Source organism: Bos indicus x Bos taurus, chromosome 19 (genome assembly GCF_003369695.1).
Source record: "Bos indicus x Bos taurus breed Angus x Brahman F1 hybrid chromosome 19, Bos_hybrid_MaternalHap_v2.0, whole genome shotgun sequence".
NCBI lineage: Eukaryota > Metazoa > Chordata > Mammalia > Artiodactyla > Bovidae > Bos > Bos indicus x Bos taurus.
Window position 1 is genome coordinate 57,706,290 of NC_040094.1, and position 13,424 is coordinate 57,719,713.

Consider the following 13,424-nt stretch of genomic DNA (forward strand, 5'->3'; position numbering starts at 1 on the left):
AGCTCCTCCTAGAAAGGCTTCTCATTATCTTGCCTAAGTGACCATTTTAAGGGCTTTCCATTGCCTCTTCTTTTGGGAAGTAAAACTAAAATCCATCTTAATTAAGGCATAAAGAGGCTCTCGTGGCTGCGCTAAGCCAGCTCATGGATCATGCCGAAATATAATGGGTTGGAGGGGCGTGGCGGCCCCTGCCTGGGTGCCCCCAATAACCACTTCCCTTTCAGACGGCTGCCTGCGCTGAAGGTCCTTTGAAGGGGACAGTGGAGTCACAGGAGGACAAGGACGTCTAGGGCTCCTGGCCACAGAGCTTGCAGGACATAATGAGCCCACAGCACCTTGAGGCCACATACAACCCCCCGAGAGGAAAACATGGGAAGAAAGGGGAAAACAGGGACATTTTCCCACCCCGTGCAGCCTCCTCTAGGTCTTAGTTGACTTCAGCTATTAAATTCTGTGGGGATTCCTGGGTGGCTCAGTGGTCAAGAATCCGCCTGCCAGGGCAGGAGACGTGGAGTCAATCCCTGGGTCAGGAAGAGGCCCTGGAGGAGGAAATGGCAAGCTCCTCCAGTATTCTTGCCTGGAAAATTCCACAGACAGGGAAGCCTGGCGGGCTACAGCCCATGGGGTTGCAAAAGAGCAACTACACAAGTGACTTCTTGTTTAGTGACTAAACAAGAACAACAAAATCCCTCTCTGGCCTGGGGCCCTGCCTGTGAGTTCCCCGAGGAGTGGCCCGTAGACGCAGCAGCTGCCGCATCCCGGGTGAACCACGCACACCTGCTCACGGTGCGGGCGCCCCGAGGGCTGGGCCTCCTGTTTGCTGCTGGGCACGAAGCCACGTGAGATTAACACCTGAATATGACTGCACCTGCCTGCTTATCGCTGCTCGGTGAAACTACCTTAAACAAACTCTAAATTCCGAGCTGATTGCCTGGATCACCTGAAACGTTAGTCGGCATCTCTTCTGTGGCTGGGTGGGAATTTCTCAGGGAACGAACGTTGATGGTCACATTCAGAAATTATGGGCACGGCAGAGGAGGAAAGCCAGCCGGGGAAGAAACACGTGAGCCCCACATGAGACATCCTGGAGCCTAACTGGAGGTCTTCGCCTGTTTTTTTTAATTCTGCTAATGTCTTGCTGTGCCTCGGGGTATGTGGGATCTTAGTTCCCTGACCAGGGATGGAACCTGTTCCCCCTGCAGTGGAATCTCAGAGTCTTAACCACGCTGGACTGCAAGGGAAGTCCCTGGAGGTCTTAACTTTCCAGTGATCGGGGGTGGGCAACTACTCCATCAGCATGAACCACCCCCGCCCCAAGACCTTTGGGCCTCCTCTCCTTGCTCTGCGAACCTGTTAGCAGACGTCTCTGTCAGACGGATGGAGAGAGCTCGGGCTCCCCGGGGAGGTGCCCCAGTTTTACCCCCAGCACTTCCACTCCAGGATGGCCTCTTACCTCATGAAGCCCAGGAATACCAGCAGCACCAGGCTGACCAGCCACCCGGCTGTGGCAAAGGCCTTGGGCATGGTGAGCGCACCGGTGCCCACGATGAGGTTGAACATATACACCAGTCCGACCTGGAACCGAGAGAGTCAACATCTGAGCCCAGAAATTGACAAGCCTCACCACCCTCAATGGCTCCCAAGGGTGGCGATGACAAAACCCGTGGAGACCAGGAGGCCTTAGCCAGGAGGGCACGTAAGAAGGCAGGGCTCCTCTCGGGTTCCAGGGAGGCGGGATCTGCAGCTAGACGCTGGGCAACCAAAGCCCGTGGTCCATCCGTCTTTTCAAAATGTCTCTGGGGCTCGGTTTTACCCTCCTCTTTCGCGTCATCACCCCCATCACTTCATCAGTGCGTATTGTTTGGAGCTGCATCTTAGATGTAGCTCTCTGCTCAACCCGGCTTGCAGGTTTCCCGAGGATGGGCCAGCACGTCTGGGGTGACCTGGCACAAAAACCAACCCACACTGCTGACCCTCCAAAAAAATCCTACTTTTCCAAGGCCACTGAGCATGCAACCCAGTCCTCCTCCACCCATCCTTGCAACTGCCCTTTGGGACATCAACATTCATGCTGGTTCCCTTTGCCCGCCCTTGTTTTTTAAATTTGAGAGGAAATTCCCCAGCGGTCCAGCGGTTAGGACTCAGTGCTTCCCCTGCTGGGACTCAGGTTCAATCCCTGGTTGAACTAAGATCCTCCTGCAAGCCTTGTGGCAGGGCCAAAATTTAAAAAAAAAAAATAAAATTGAGATATACTAATTCATGTGCCATAAAAATTCAGCTGTTTAAAGTACACAGGTTTTCAGTATATTCACAAGTTCTGCAGTCAGCACCACCATCTAATTCCATTTCATTACCCCCCAAAGAAACCCCCTACTCACCGGGAGCCACTCCTAACTTCCTGTCACCCCTGGCAACCCACCTCCCAGTGGAACTGCTGAGTCACTGACTTCAGGTTTGAAGCTTGAGTTCACACCAACTGGACTCCAGCTCAGCTAATTCCAGTGATTCCCTTTTCAAGATCTCCACCATGAAATTCTTTTCTCTGACCCGAAGCCTCGGCTCCCACACCCCGTCCATCCTCACCCATCTGCCTTTGTGCTCCGTGTGTTGCCCAGTCCCCACCCTCCCTCCCCAGGCCTCCCACTCCGCCGTGGCCTCACTGACAGTCGGCTGGTTCCTGAAAGCTAGCACTACCCCGCCAGCTCCCCACATCTTCCCTGTTCTATCCTTTCTGACCCCGGGCCTCGGAGATGAATCAGCATCCGCTTCCTCGGTTCCCTAATATGAAGCTGCTAAAGGCTCCTGGAATTAAAAAAAAATCCTCACGATGAGGGCACTTCCCTGGTGGGCCAGTCGCTAAGATTCCTCATTCCCAAGGCAGGGGCCCAGAGTGCATTCCTGGCCAGGGAACTAGCTCCCACCTGCTGCAACTAAGGTTCAAAGGCTGCAACTCAATTCCGGACGCCATAACTAATATCCGGTGCAGCCAAACAAACAAATAAATAATAAATAGCTTTTTTAAAAATTAAAAAAGCAATTCTAACGCTGAGTCCTCTGACAGATGAGGGTCCCTTCCACTGTGGTTGGCGGCATCAGATTTTCTTTCCTCCTCGTGGTGGACTTGCGAGCACATCCCACGTAAAGGCTCCAAACCTCAGTCTCCAAAACCCAGACCTGGGCACCCGTCTCTCTCAAGTGAAGGCTGTACCTCTAGCGATGCTACAGAGGTAACGGAGACCATCTGATGCACACTCCCCAAGCCTCACTCCTCCCTTTCTCATCTCCCAGTACCGAGCAGCTTGCAGGATCTCAGTTCCCCAAGCAGGGAGCGACCCCTGGGCCTACGGCAGTGAAGCTGCAACTCCAGGGACTTCCCAAGCCTTGCCCCTTTCGAACTCAAAAATCGGTGCCTCCTCCCTCCCCTCCTTAACCACCGAAATGAGAAGCCTGAGCAACTAGAGTAGCCCCCGCTCCCCAAAACTGGAGAAAAGCCCACACAGCAATGAAGACCCAGCTCAGCCAAGAAATTAGATTAAAAAAAGCAGCAGCAGCTATATCGTCTGCTTTCATTTCCCGTAGTTTGTGGTTTCCATCCCTAGAACTCTCTTGAAACTGCGTTCTTAAAAAATCACCAAGGACCAAAAAAACAAACCAAAAAAAAAATTTAATCACCAATGACCTCCTAACCCAACGGCTGCTAGTCTTTAACCTCTCTTCCAGTTCTGACATTGGCAGTCTCTTTCTCTCTGCGTATCTCGTCCTCAGCAGCGTCACTCGAGCCTACGGCTTTAATTATCACGGGGGACAGAAGAGGAAGGTGCTTCTCTTAGTGCGAACCTTTCTGCCTGCGAGTCCCCTCCACCTAAACACCCCAGAATAGCCCTAGAACTCCTTTCCCTCCATATCTCAGTGCTGGCGATTTTATTCCTAGAAGCCTTCACAAAAGCACTTGCAAAATTCTTTGGAACCGTCCCTCTTCCCTCCATCATTAGGCGAGGTGTACAGAACAGATGGAAAAACTGGATTCCAAGAGCACGAATGACTTCCGTGGGGCTGGATGAACTGAGAGTAGGATGCTCAAGGGTGTGACTTCTTGACTAAAGGAGGATTGGCTGGGGAAGGCGGAAGCGGGCGGCCCACTTAGGAGGTCGGGCTGAACACACACACATAACTACCCATAAAAGAGTCAACAAGCGTCTACCATGCGGCACAGAGCCTGCAGTGGGTACTGCTCTCTTTATAACTCAAATGAATCACTTCTGGCCTGAACTACAGCAGCAGGTTCCTAACTGATCTCCCTACACCCCACTAAACCGTGTGCTGCATTCTAAATCAGAAACACTAAATCAGGACCCACTCTCAGATGAGCCTCAGTTGGATTTAAAAGGAAGAAGAGAAGTAGGGAGTGTCGGTCACGGCCTCGGGGTAGGGGTTGATGGGCCGTCGGAGTGCTGGACAAACGGGAGGGCGTCCTCTAGAGAGGACACAGCTCTGCCCAGGGCACTGAGCTCCTGCGCCTCCCACCCAGCCCCTCATCTCCCACCCACCACGGGACGGGGCGGGGGGGGGGAGGTGGTGCCCACTCCAATGCCGCGCCCATTACAAAGCCCGTCCCAGCCTCCCAAGTCCATCTTGCTCCCAGTCTCAGAGCCTTGGATTGAGAGCACTTCTGATGCCCTAGTCGGGGTTTCTGGTGTTGATGTGTTTCTCTTTCCCGTTACTAAGTCTGAGGCTCGCTCTGTCTCACTGCGTCTCTCTGCATTTCTCGGGGTGCCTGGCACACGGCCTCAAGACGGGAACCCTCGGGGGCTCCGGCTCAGTTCCCTCTGCGGTGAATCTGATGGTCGGTCTTCATCCCAGTCTCACTTTGATCCCGGAGGCAGATCCCAGTCCCATGTTAAACGTCCCAGTCTCATTTCGATCCCTAGAAGGATCCCAGAAAGATCAAGAGAAGTTGAGCTGTCTTCCTCTGGCTCTCGATGGGATCACACGACCAGCACGAGGTGCTTCCCCTGCTGAGAGTCCTGGCCCAGGGAGACGTTGCAAGAATGAATGTGAAGGTGACGGCTAACCTTCTGAATTGACTTTTCAAAGATGTGAGTGTCCTTAGGCTCACTTTGACTTTGTGTGTGTTAGTCACTCAGGCATGTCTGACTTTTTGCAACCCCATGAACTGCTGTCTGCCAGGCTCCTCTGTCCATGGGATTTCCTAGGCAAGAATACTGGAGTGGGTTGCCACTTCCTACTCCAAGGGAATCTTCCTGACCCACGGATCGAAACTAAGTGGATTTTTTACTGCTACGCCAGCTGGGAAACCCCAACTTTGACTTTTGCTGGGGTTAATTTGAATCACCGGGACTTGGAGGGGAGTACCTCCAGGTGTGGGCGGGGGTGGGTGTGGGTCAGTGAGCTCGCCCAGGTCTGCTCGTTTGCTCACTTACTCAATAGCTACTGAGAGTGTCCAGTGATCCTAGCCCTGTGCTCAGAACCTGGGGGACGAGAGGGAGCAAGACAGGCAAGAGGACACAGACAAGAAAACAAACAACGGTCACCACTTTGGAGAAGTGTTTGGAAGGAAAGAACCAGGGCTCAGTGACAAAGAATAATGGGGCAGCATTTCCGGGAGAGGGCGGCCTTGTGGTGACATTCCAGCCAGGACCTGAAGGCTGAGCGGGAGCCATCCAGGCAAAGGGCCAGGGAAGAGACTGGCAGGGATGAAGGCCGAAGGTGGGAGAAGCGGAGGGGTGTTCCGGGAGGTCTGAGGCCAGTGTGGCTGGAGCACGGCCAGCAAGGCTGCAGACAGACTCCCCGGCCCTGGTGCACGGGACAGGGAGTCCGATGCCACTGCAGGAGTCTATGCAGGGCACTGAGAGACCAGGCCTGGGTGAGGACCTAGCGTCTGGTCTTCCAGCAGCTTCATTCCTCGAATGTCGCGCTTTTTTTGCCACACTGCAGCACAGTACATGCGTTTGTGCACACTCAGTCGTGTCTGACTCTTTGCGACCCATGGACTATAGCCTGCCAGGCTCCTCTGTCCATGGTATTTACCAGGCAAGAATACTGGAGTGGCTTGTCATTTCATTCTCCAAGGGTTCCAGACCCAGGGATTGAACTCGCATCTCTGGCATCTCCTACACTGGCAGGTGGATTGTGCCACTTCTAATTCCCCAATCAGGGATCGAACCTGTGACCCCTGCAGCGGAAGCATGGAGTCTTAACCACTGGACCACCAGGGATGTCCCCTGAATATCACTCTTATAAGTCGTAACACTTATGAAGAGCAGAACCTTATTTCTTTATGGAAAATGGCTCTGGTGATGGTTCTCATGATAGAACTTAAGAGAAGGCAAAGAGACCTAAGAGAGTGATGGTTCTGAGCCAGAAGTTTTATAGGAATGTGAATTCCCTGGTAGTCCAGTGATTCAGTTCAATTCAGTTCAGTCGCTCAGTCACGTCTGACTCTTTGCGACCCCATGAACCGCAGCACGTCAGGCCTCCCTGTCCATTACCAACTCCCGGAGTCCACCCAAACCCATGTCCATCAAGTTGAGATGCCATCCAACCATCTCATCCTCTGTCGTCCCCTTCTCCTCCTGACCTCAATCTTTCCCAGCATCAGGATCACTTCAAATGAGTCAGCTCTTCGCATCAGGTGGCCAAAGTACTGGAGTTTCAGCTTCAGCACCAGTCCTTCCAAAGAACACCCAGGACTGATCTCCTTCAGAATGGACTGGTTGGATCTCCTTGCAGTCCAAGGGACTCTCAAGACTCTTCTCCAACACCACAGTTCAAAAGCATCAATCCTTCAGCGCTCAGCTTTCTTCACAGTCCAACTCTGACATCCATACATGACCACTGGAAAAACCATAGCCTTGACTAGACGGACCTTTGTTGGCAAAGTAGTGTCTCTGCTTTTTAATATGCTGTGTAGGTTGGTCATAACTTTCCTTCCAAGGACTAAGCGTCTTTTAATTTCATGGCTGCATTCCCCATCTGCAGTGATTTTGGAGCCCAAAAATGTAAAGTCTGACAGTGTTTCCCCTGTTTCCCCATCTATTTCCGAAGAAGTGATGGGATCAGATGCCATAATCTTTGTTTTCTGAATGTTGAGCTTTAAGCCAACTTTTTCACTCTCTTCTTTCCCTTTCATCAAGAGGCTTTTTAGTTCCTCTTCACTTTCTGCCATAAGGGTGGTGTCATCTGCATATCTAAGGCTATTGATATTTCTCCCGGTAATCTTGATTCCAGCTTGTGCTTCTTCCAGCCCAGCGTTTCTCATGATGTATTCTGCATATAAGTTAAATAAGCAGGGTGATAATATACAGGCTTGACGTACTCCTTTTCCTATTTGGAACCAGTCTGTTGTTCCATGTCCAGTTCTAACTGTTGCTTCCTGACCTGCATATAGGTTTCTCAAGAGGCAGGTCAGGTGGTCTGGTATTCCCATCTCTTTCAGAATTTTCCACAGTTTATTGTGATCCACACAGTCAAAGGCTTTGGCATAGTCGATAAAGCAGAAGTAGATGTTTTTCTGGAACTCTCTTGCTTTTTCCATGATCCAGTGGATGTTGGCAATTTGATCTCTGGTTCCTCTGCTTTTTCTAAAACCAGCTTGAACATCGGGAAGTTCAGGGTTCACGTATTGCTGAAGCCTGGCTTGGAGAATTTTGAGCATTACTTTACTAGCATGTGAGATGAGTGCAATTGTGCGGTAGTTTGAGCATTCTTTGGCATTGCCTTTCTTTGGGATTGGAATGAAAACTGACCTTTTCCAGTCCTGTGGCCACTGCTGAGTTTTCCAAATTTGCTGGCATATTGAGTGCATCACTTTCACAGCATCATCTTTTAGGATTTGAAATAGCTCAACTGGAATTCCATCACCTCCACTAGCTTTGTTCGTAGTGATGCTTCCTAAGGCCCATTTGACTTCACATTCCAGGATGTCTGGCTCTAGGTGAGTGATCACACCATCATGATTATCTGGGTCGTGAAGGTCTTTTTTGTATAGTTCTTCTGTGTATTCTCGCCACTTCGTCTTCAAATCTTCTGCTTCTGTTAGGCCTCTACCATTTCTGTCCTTTATTGAGCCCATCTTTGCATGAAACGTTCCCTTGGTATCTCTAATTTTCTTGAAGAGATCTCTAGTTTCCCATTCTGTTGTTTTCCTCTATTTATTTGCATTGATCGCTGAGGAAGGCTTTCTTACCTCTCCTTGCTATTCTTTGGAACTCTCCATTCAAATGGATATATCTTTTCTCCTTTGCTTTTCGCTTCCCTTCTTTTCACAGCTATTTGTAAGGCCTCCTCAGACAGCCATTTTGCTTTTTTGCATTTCTTTTTCTTGGGGATGGTCTTGATTCCTGTCTCCTGTACAATGTCACAAACCTCCATCCATAGTTCATCAGGTACTCTGTCTATCAGATCTAGTCCCTTAAATCTATTTCTCACTTCCACTGTATAATCATAAGGGATTTGATTTAGGTCATACCTAGGACACCACATTTCCAATGCAGGGGGCACAGGTTCAATCCCTGGCTGGAAAACTAAGATCCAGCAAGCCACGACACAGCCCTCCCTTCCCCTCTCCCCCCAAAAAAACTTTCATGGGTAAATTAAGAAGTACAAGAGGCATTTGTGAATTCAAGGATGGCTGAAGGTGTTGGGATGTAAAAGTCAAGGGTCTATTGTCAAGCAGGGTTTCTCAGAGCATTGCTGATACTTGGCGCCAGATTATTCCTTGTTGTGGGGGCTTGTTCTGTGCGTTGTCGGGGTGTTTAGCAGCATCCCTGGCCTTTAGCTACTAGACTCCAGTAGCCCCCACCTCGCCCCTGTGTTGTGACAGTCATGGGATCTCCAGACACTGCCAGATGTCCCCTGGTAGGCAAGATAGCCACTAGCTGAGAACCACTGCCAATAAATGCATAGTGAAATAAACACACTCCCAACAGAAGCTTCAAATAGATCTCAGACCCTATAAGACCTTGCTGCTGCTGCTGCTAAGTGGCTTCAGTCGTGTCCGACTCTGTGCGACCCCATAGACGGAAGCCCACCAGGCTTCCCTGTCCCTGGGATTCTCCAGGCAAGAACACTGGAGTGGGTTGCCATTTCCTTCTCCAATGCATGAAAGTGAAAAGTGAAAGTGAAGTCGCTCAGTCGTGTCCGACTCTAGCGACCCCATGGACTGCAGCCTATCAGACTCCTCCGTCCATGGGATTTTCTAGGCAAAAGTACTGGAGTGGGGTGCCATTGCCTTCTCCTGACAAAGAAGTTAATTAGTGATCAACTGTTGGCAGTTAGCACAAATGGGTAATCCCATTTGTCTTGGGATGTTGCTATTTTTCAGTCTGAGGCTAGTATTCTGGGCCTGGGGGTGGTGGACAGGGGGAACCCTATAGGAAATTGCATGATGTCTCCACCTTCCTGGCCAGAGTTAAACCCTCTTTACTTTCTGTCAAGGGGATCAGAAAGGACTGATCTCAAGGAGCAGAACAAACAGGCAGGGAGCAAACCTGAGCTGAGCCCCTGGTCGGGTGGAAGGCAGTTGCAAGGCAGGAGGAAGCCAGTGTGTGTGTGGGGTCCCCTCTTCTGCTGGTTGGTGACTGTTCTGTGGGGACAGCCTCCAGGGAGGCAAGACAGAAAGCAGACGAGTAGGGCGCAGTCTCAGTAGAGCGGCCCTGCAAACTGAGCTTCCTCCCATTCTCGACTCTTCCCTGTGCCTGACCCCGGGGACCCGCCGCCCCCCACCATGCTCTAGGGGTTCGGTGCAGCGTTCCTGTGGTCCCACCTAAGGGTGCGCACGAGGTCGGCGGCACCAGCATCTTTCAACGGCTTCCCCAACGACAGTTGTCACAGGAAACAGAAGGTGGTGGAGATGGGGAAGCAACAACTTGGGTTTCAAGCAGCGAAACAAGCCCTCTTTCCTTCGAAAGCACCGTGACCCATCTTCAGCAAGACGGGCTGGCGGGGGGCGACCTTAGCAGCTCCTCTCTGTGGGTGGGGACCCCCTTCTTCCTCTATTTCGACCACAGGATCCCTTCAGTCCCGTGCCACTTGTGGTTCCCATACATGGGGACACAGACAAGCCAGTTCTGAGATCACCTATGAGGGCGAGGTGCACAGGCCTGACCATGCTCCTGTGACCCCCACTATCCTCAAGAGGGCTCGTCATCTGAGCCCCCTGCGAGGCTCATCACACATCGGTTATGCAGAAGAATGCAGGCGAAGGCAAACACCCCTGACGCCCACGAGTGGCAGGAAATCACAACAGGGCACAAAAAGGTAGGGAGCGGCTTGGGGCTGGGAACGCACCGCTCAGCGTCAGGCTCTCCCAAGGCAGGCAGCGCGCTTCTGCCTGTGCTCTGCTGAGCAGGGGAATTCAGCTGCAGAGGAAAGCAGCGCCTGCAGTCAAGTCTGTTCTGCAGTCCCTCTGGGCTCAGTGCGGGGAGGTGGGGGGTGCATCTCCAACCCTCCTGGTCTCCCAAGGGATTAAGAACCATTCTCGCAGGATGGCAGAGTTACAGAAACCTCAGGCAGGAGGCGTGTTCTCCGCTCGAATCCTGACCGCTAACTCCTGCTTACTGCCACCTCACCCTTGGTACCATCCACCTTCCCCCACCTCTCCCTTCACCAGCACGATTAGAGAACACGAGCTGCTGTTTATGGTCAATACCCAGAGGAGGCCCTTGAACGCAGACCTTGAACAACACCCAACACAGAGGAGATGGAGGGAAAGAGTTTTAAAAAGCGGAATTTGCGGAGGCCGTTAGGTCTCACTGCCCCATTTCCTGGGGGCACACGCTGACGTGTGAAATGATTACTGAACAGCTGGAGGCCCAAGAAAAGTGGGCACATCAAAGGCTCTCCTTCCCAAGGCTCAGCTACAGAAATAACTCATTTCCTCACCTCTAAGCTTACAGATGTTGGAAGATGACACAGGAGCCCTGGTGACGTTTATAGACAGTGTGGACATGTCATTGCGGATACCCAGAGGAGGCTGTGGCTGTTACATAATTCCACAGATGAAAGGAACATGATCCGAACCATTTCAAGGTTCAAGGACTAACCTGATCAATCATGAGGGGAAGGGGCTTCCCTGGTGGCTGAGGGGTAAAGAATCTGCCTGCCGATGTAGGAGACGAGGGTTTGATCCCTGATCTGGGAAGATCCCACATGCCCTGGAGCAGCTAAGCCAGTGACCCACAGCTACTGAGCTCTAGATCCCATGAGCCGCAACTACTGAAGCCCGCGCATCCTAGAGCCTGCACTCCACTGCAGCAAGAGAAGTCACTGCAATGAGAAGTCCAAGCACCACAGTTAGTGAGTAGCCCCTTGCTGGTCACAACTAGAGAAAAGCCCGTGTAGAAACGAAGATCCAACACACCAAAAAAAAAAAAAAAAAAAATTACGAGGTGAAGAAGGGGTCCTTGGAGTCACACACGAATGGCACAGGACCTTGGTGTGAGGGTTTTAGTCAGCTCTTCTCAGAGGTGCTTTCTTATCCATCACATCACAACTCAGGAGAGACAGGGGAGCGTGGATCCCCAGGGAACTGCAAAGCAGGGCAGTTGTTTAAGGTCAGGGACTTTCAGGAAAGAGGACTTTGCTACTTAAGGCAGTGCTGCCTTTTCCTGGGATACTTAGCAGCACTGGGATACTTGGTAGAAACATGAATCAATCATTTGATTATTCCAATCCTCCAGTCCTTCAACTATTCACCCAGGCAAGAGGACTCCGTGATGGAACCATGACCAATCTTCTATAACACAAAGAAGATAAACTGAGTGTATGTGTGAGGGTATCACAGACCCACAACAGTGAGAAATCTGTCATTGTAATTGCTCTAATTATAGGCTCCAGCAAACCACAAGTGGAGGTCTCCGCGTGCGTTCTCTGCCTCTTACACCATCCAAGACTATAAAAGTTGTGCAACATAAAGTTCAGCTAAGAAGTGAAGTGGTTTCAAACTGCTGAGTGGAGCAAAACCCAGAGTCAGCGGCCCTCATGCATATGAACTGACCTCACAGTTTGCAAGAGACAGCAGCCCTGAGATAAAAATAAGGGGCAAGAAAGTCCATTTTGTGTTACTGACTGCTCTCTGATCAACATGTAAAGAGTTAACAAATCTGACTCTCATCCTCTGTTCACCATGGCTTGCTGCTGACTTGGGTTCCCAGACCCCAGCGGTGAAAGCCGCTGGGCTGACAAGCACAGTCCACAGGAAGCAGTGCGCTTCTCTAGAAGCCAAGGGCACCGATGTGGTCAAATTAGGCCCCAAAAGTGAAACTCACGTAGGGAGAATAGAGCTCCCCGGTCTCTGTGATTTCGCCTGCCATTTCCCAAAGTGAGGAAGGGTCCCTCGGCGGTCAACGTTTCTTCCTCGCTGGGGTGGCAGCTGCTGCGGCTCCCTGGAAAAAGAACAGACTTCAGCTTTCTCATGGACCTAGACAGCGGTTGGGGATGTCTGCAGGGCCACCCCCTCCCCATCCTTTAATCAGACGCTTAAGGCCTCAGGGGCTTCCTGGGTGGCTCAGACAGTAAAGAATGTGCCTACAATGCAAGAGACATGGGTTCAATCCCTGGGCTGGGAAGATCCCCTGGAGAAGAGAATGGCAACCCACTCCAGGATTGTTGCCTGGAAAATCCTATGGACAGAGGAGCCTGGCAGGGTACAGTCCGTGGAGTCGTAAAGAATCGGCACAACTGAGCCACTGACACTTCATGGCCTCAACATCTGGCACCAGACAGCTGGGAGAGAAGTATCTCCCTGTATGATAATGACACCTGGGTGGTCTCTTTCTACCTTTCCCTGACTGTGCAGGGCATGTACTCATTGCTGCTCAGACTGCAAGTGATTTAAGGATCCTCGGATGCCACTAAGTCTCACCCAGCACAAGGGTCTCATCAACACACTCTGGTTATCCCCATTCAATGCCAGCAACAGCGAGCTCACGATCGCAACAGGGCAGCCAAATAACTGCCTCCTCCGCCTGGGGCTTGCAAGGGGCTGGGGGCTTTCCGAGCTCACCCCCGCAACCCAACTCCTTGTCCCAGAGCCCCGTAGAGGGCCTCCGCTCCACGTCCCCCAACCTGCCCTGGGGCTCTCGCTCCTCTCCGATCCTCTTCCCCATTTTCCTCCCCTCTCCTGAAGGAGCCCCGAGTCGGACACGACCCCAGCCCACCCCAGCCTCTCGCCCCGACACCTGCAGCGAAGCCAGCTCTGGGCCGCCGCGGCCGCCTCCTGCGATCCCCGGGGCTGCGACCGGCGCCAGCTGTCCCGCACCAGCTCCCGCAGCGCGCATGCGCCCGCGCCGGGAGCCCACCTTTTCCGCGCGCGCCGCGGGCGGGGCGCACGGCGCGGATTGGGCGCCTCGCGGGGGCGGGGCTGCGCGCACGCCTCCGCGGCCACCGTCTGCGGGGCGGAAGTA

At 52.2% G+C, this 13,424-nt stretch overlaps 1 protein-coding gene across 3 annotated transcripts in view; it reads right to left on the minus strand.

The window, feature by feature from the left end:
• The window catches only part of TMEM104 (transmembrane protein 104), a 54,615-nt gene extending 41,318 nt beyond the window's left edge, over positions 1-13,297 (minus strand). Inside the window, exons 1-3 of one of the 3 annotated variants that reach the window (XM_027518855.1) lie at positions 13,200-13,297; positions 12,288-12,404; positions 1,454-1,575 (exon numbers count right to left, since the gene is read on the minus strand). In XM_027518855.1, the coding sequence (XP_027374656.1) occupies positions 1,454-1,575; positions 12,288-12,332 (167 nt within the window). In that variant the 5' untranslated portion in view covers positions 12,333-12,404; positions 13,200-13,297. The remainder of the gene's footprint in view (positions 1-1,453; positions 1,576-12,287; positions 12,405-13,199) is intronic. The other 2 variants (XM_027518853.1, XM_027518854.1) reach the window with 2 other exon arrangements.
• Between the last annotated feature and the right edge of the window lie 127 nt (positions 13,298-13,424).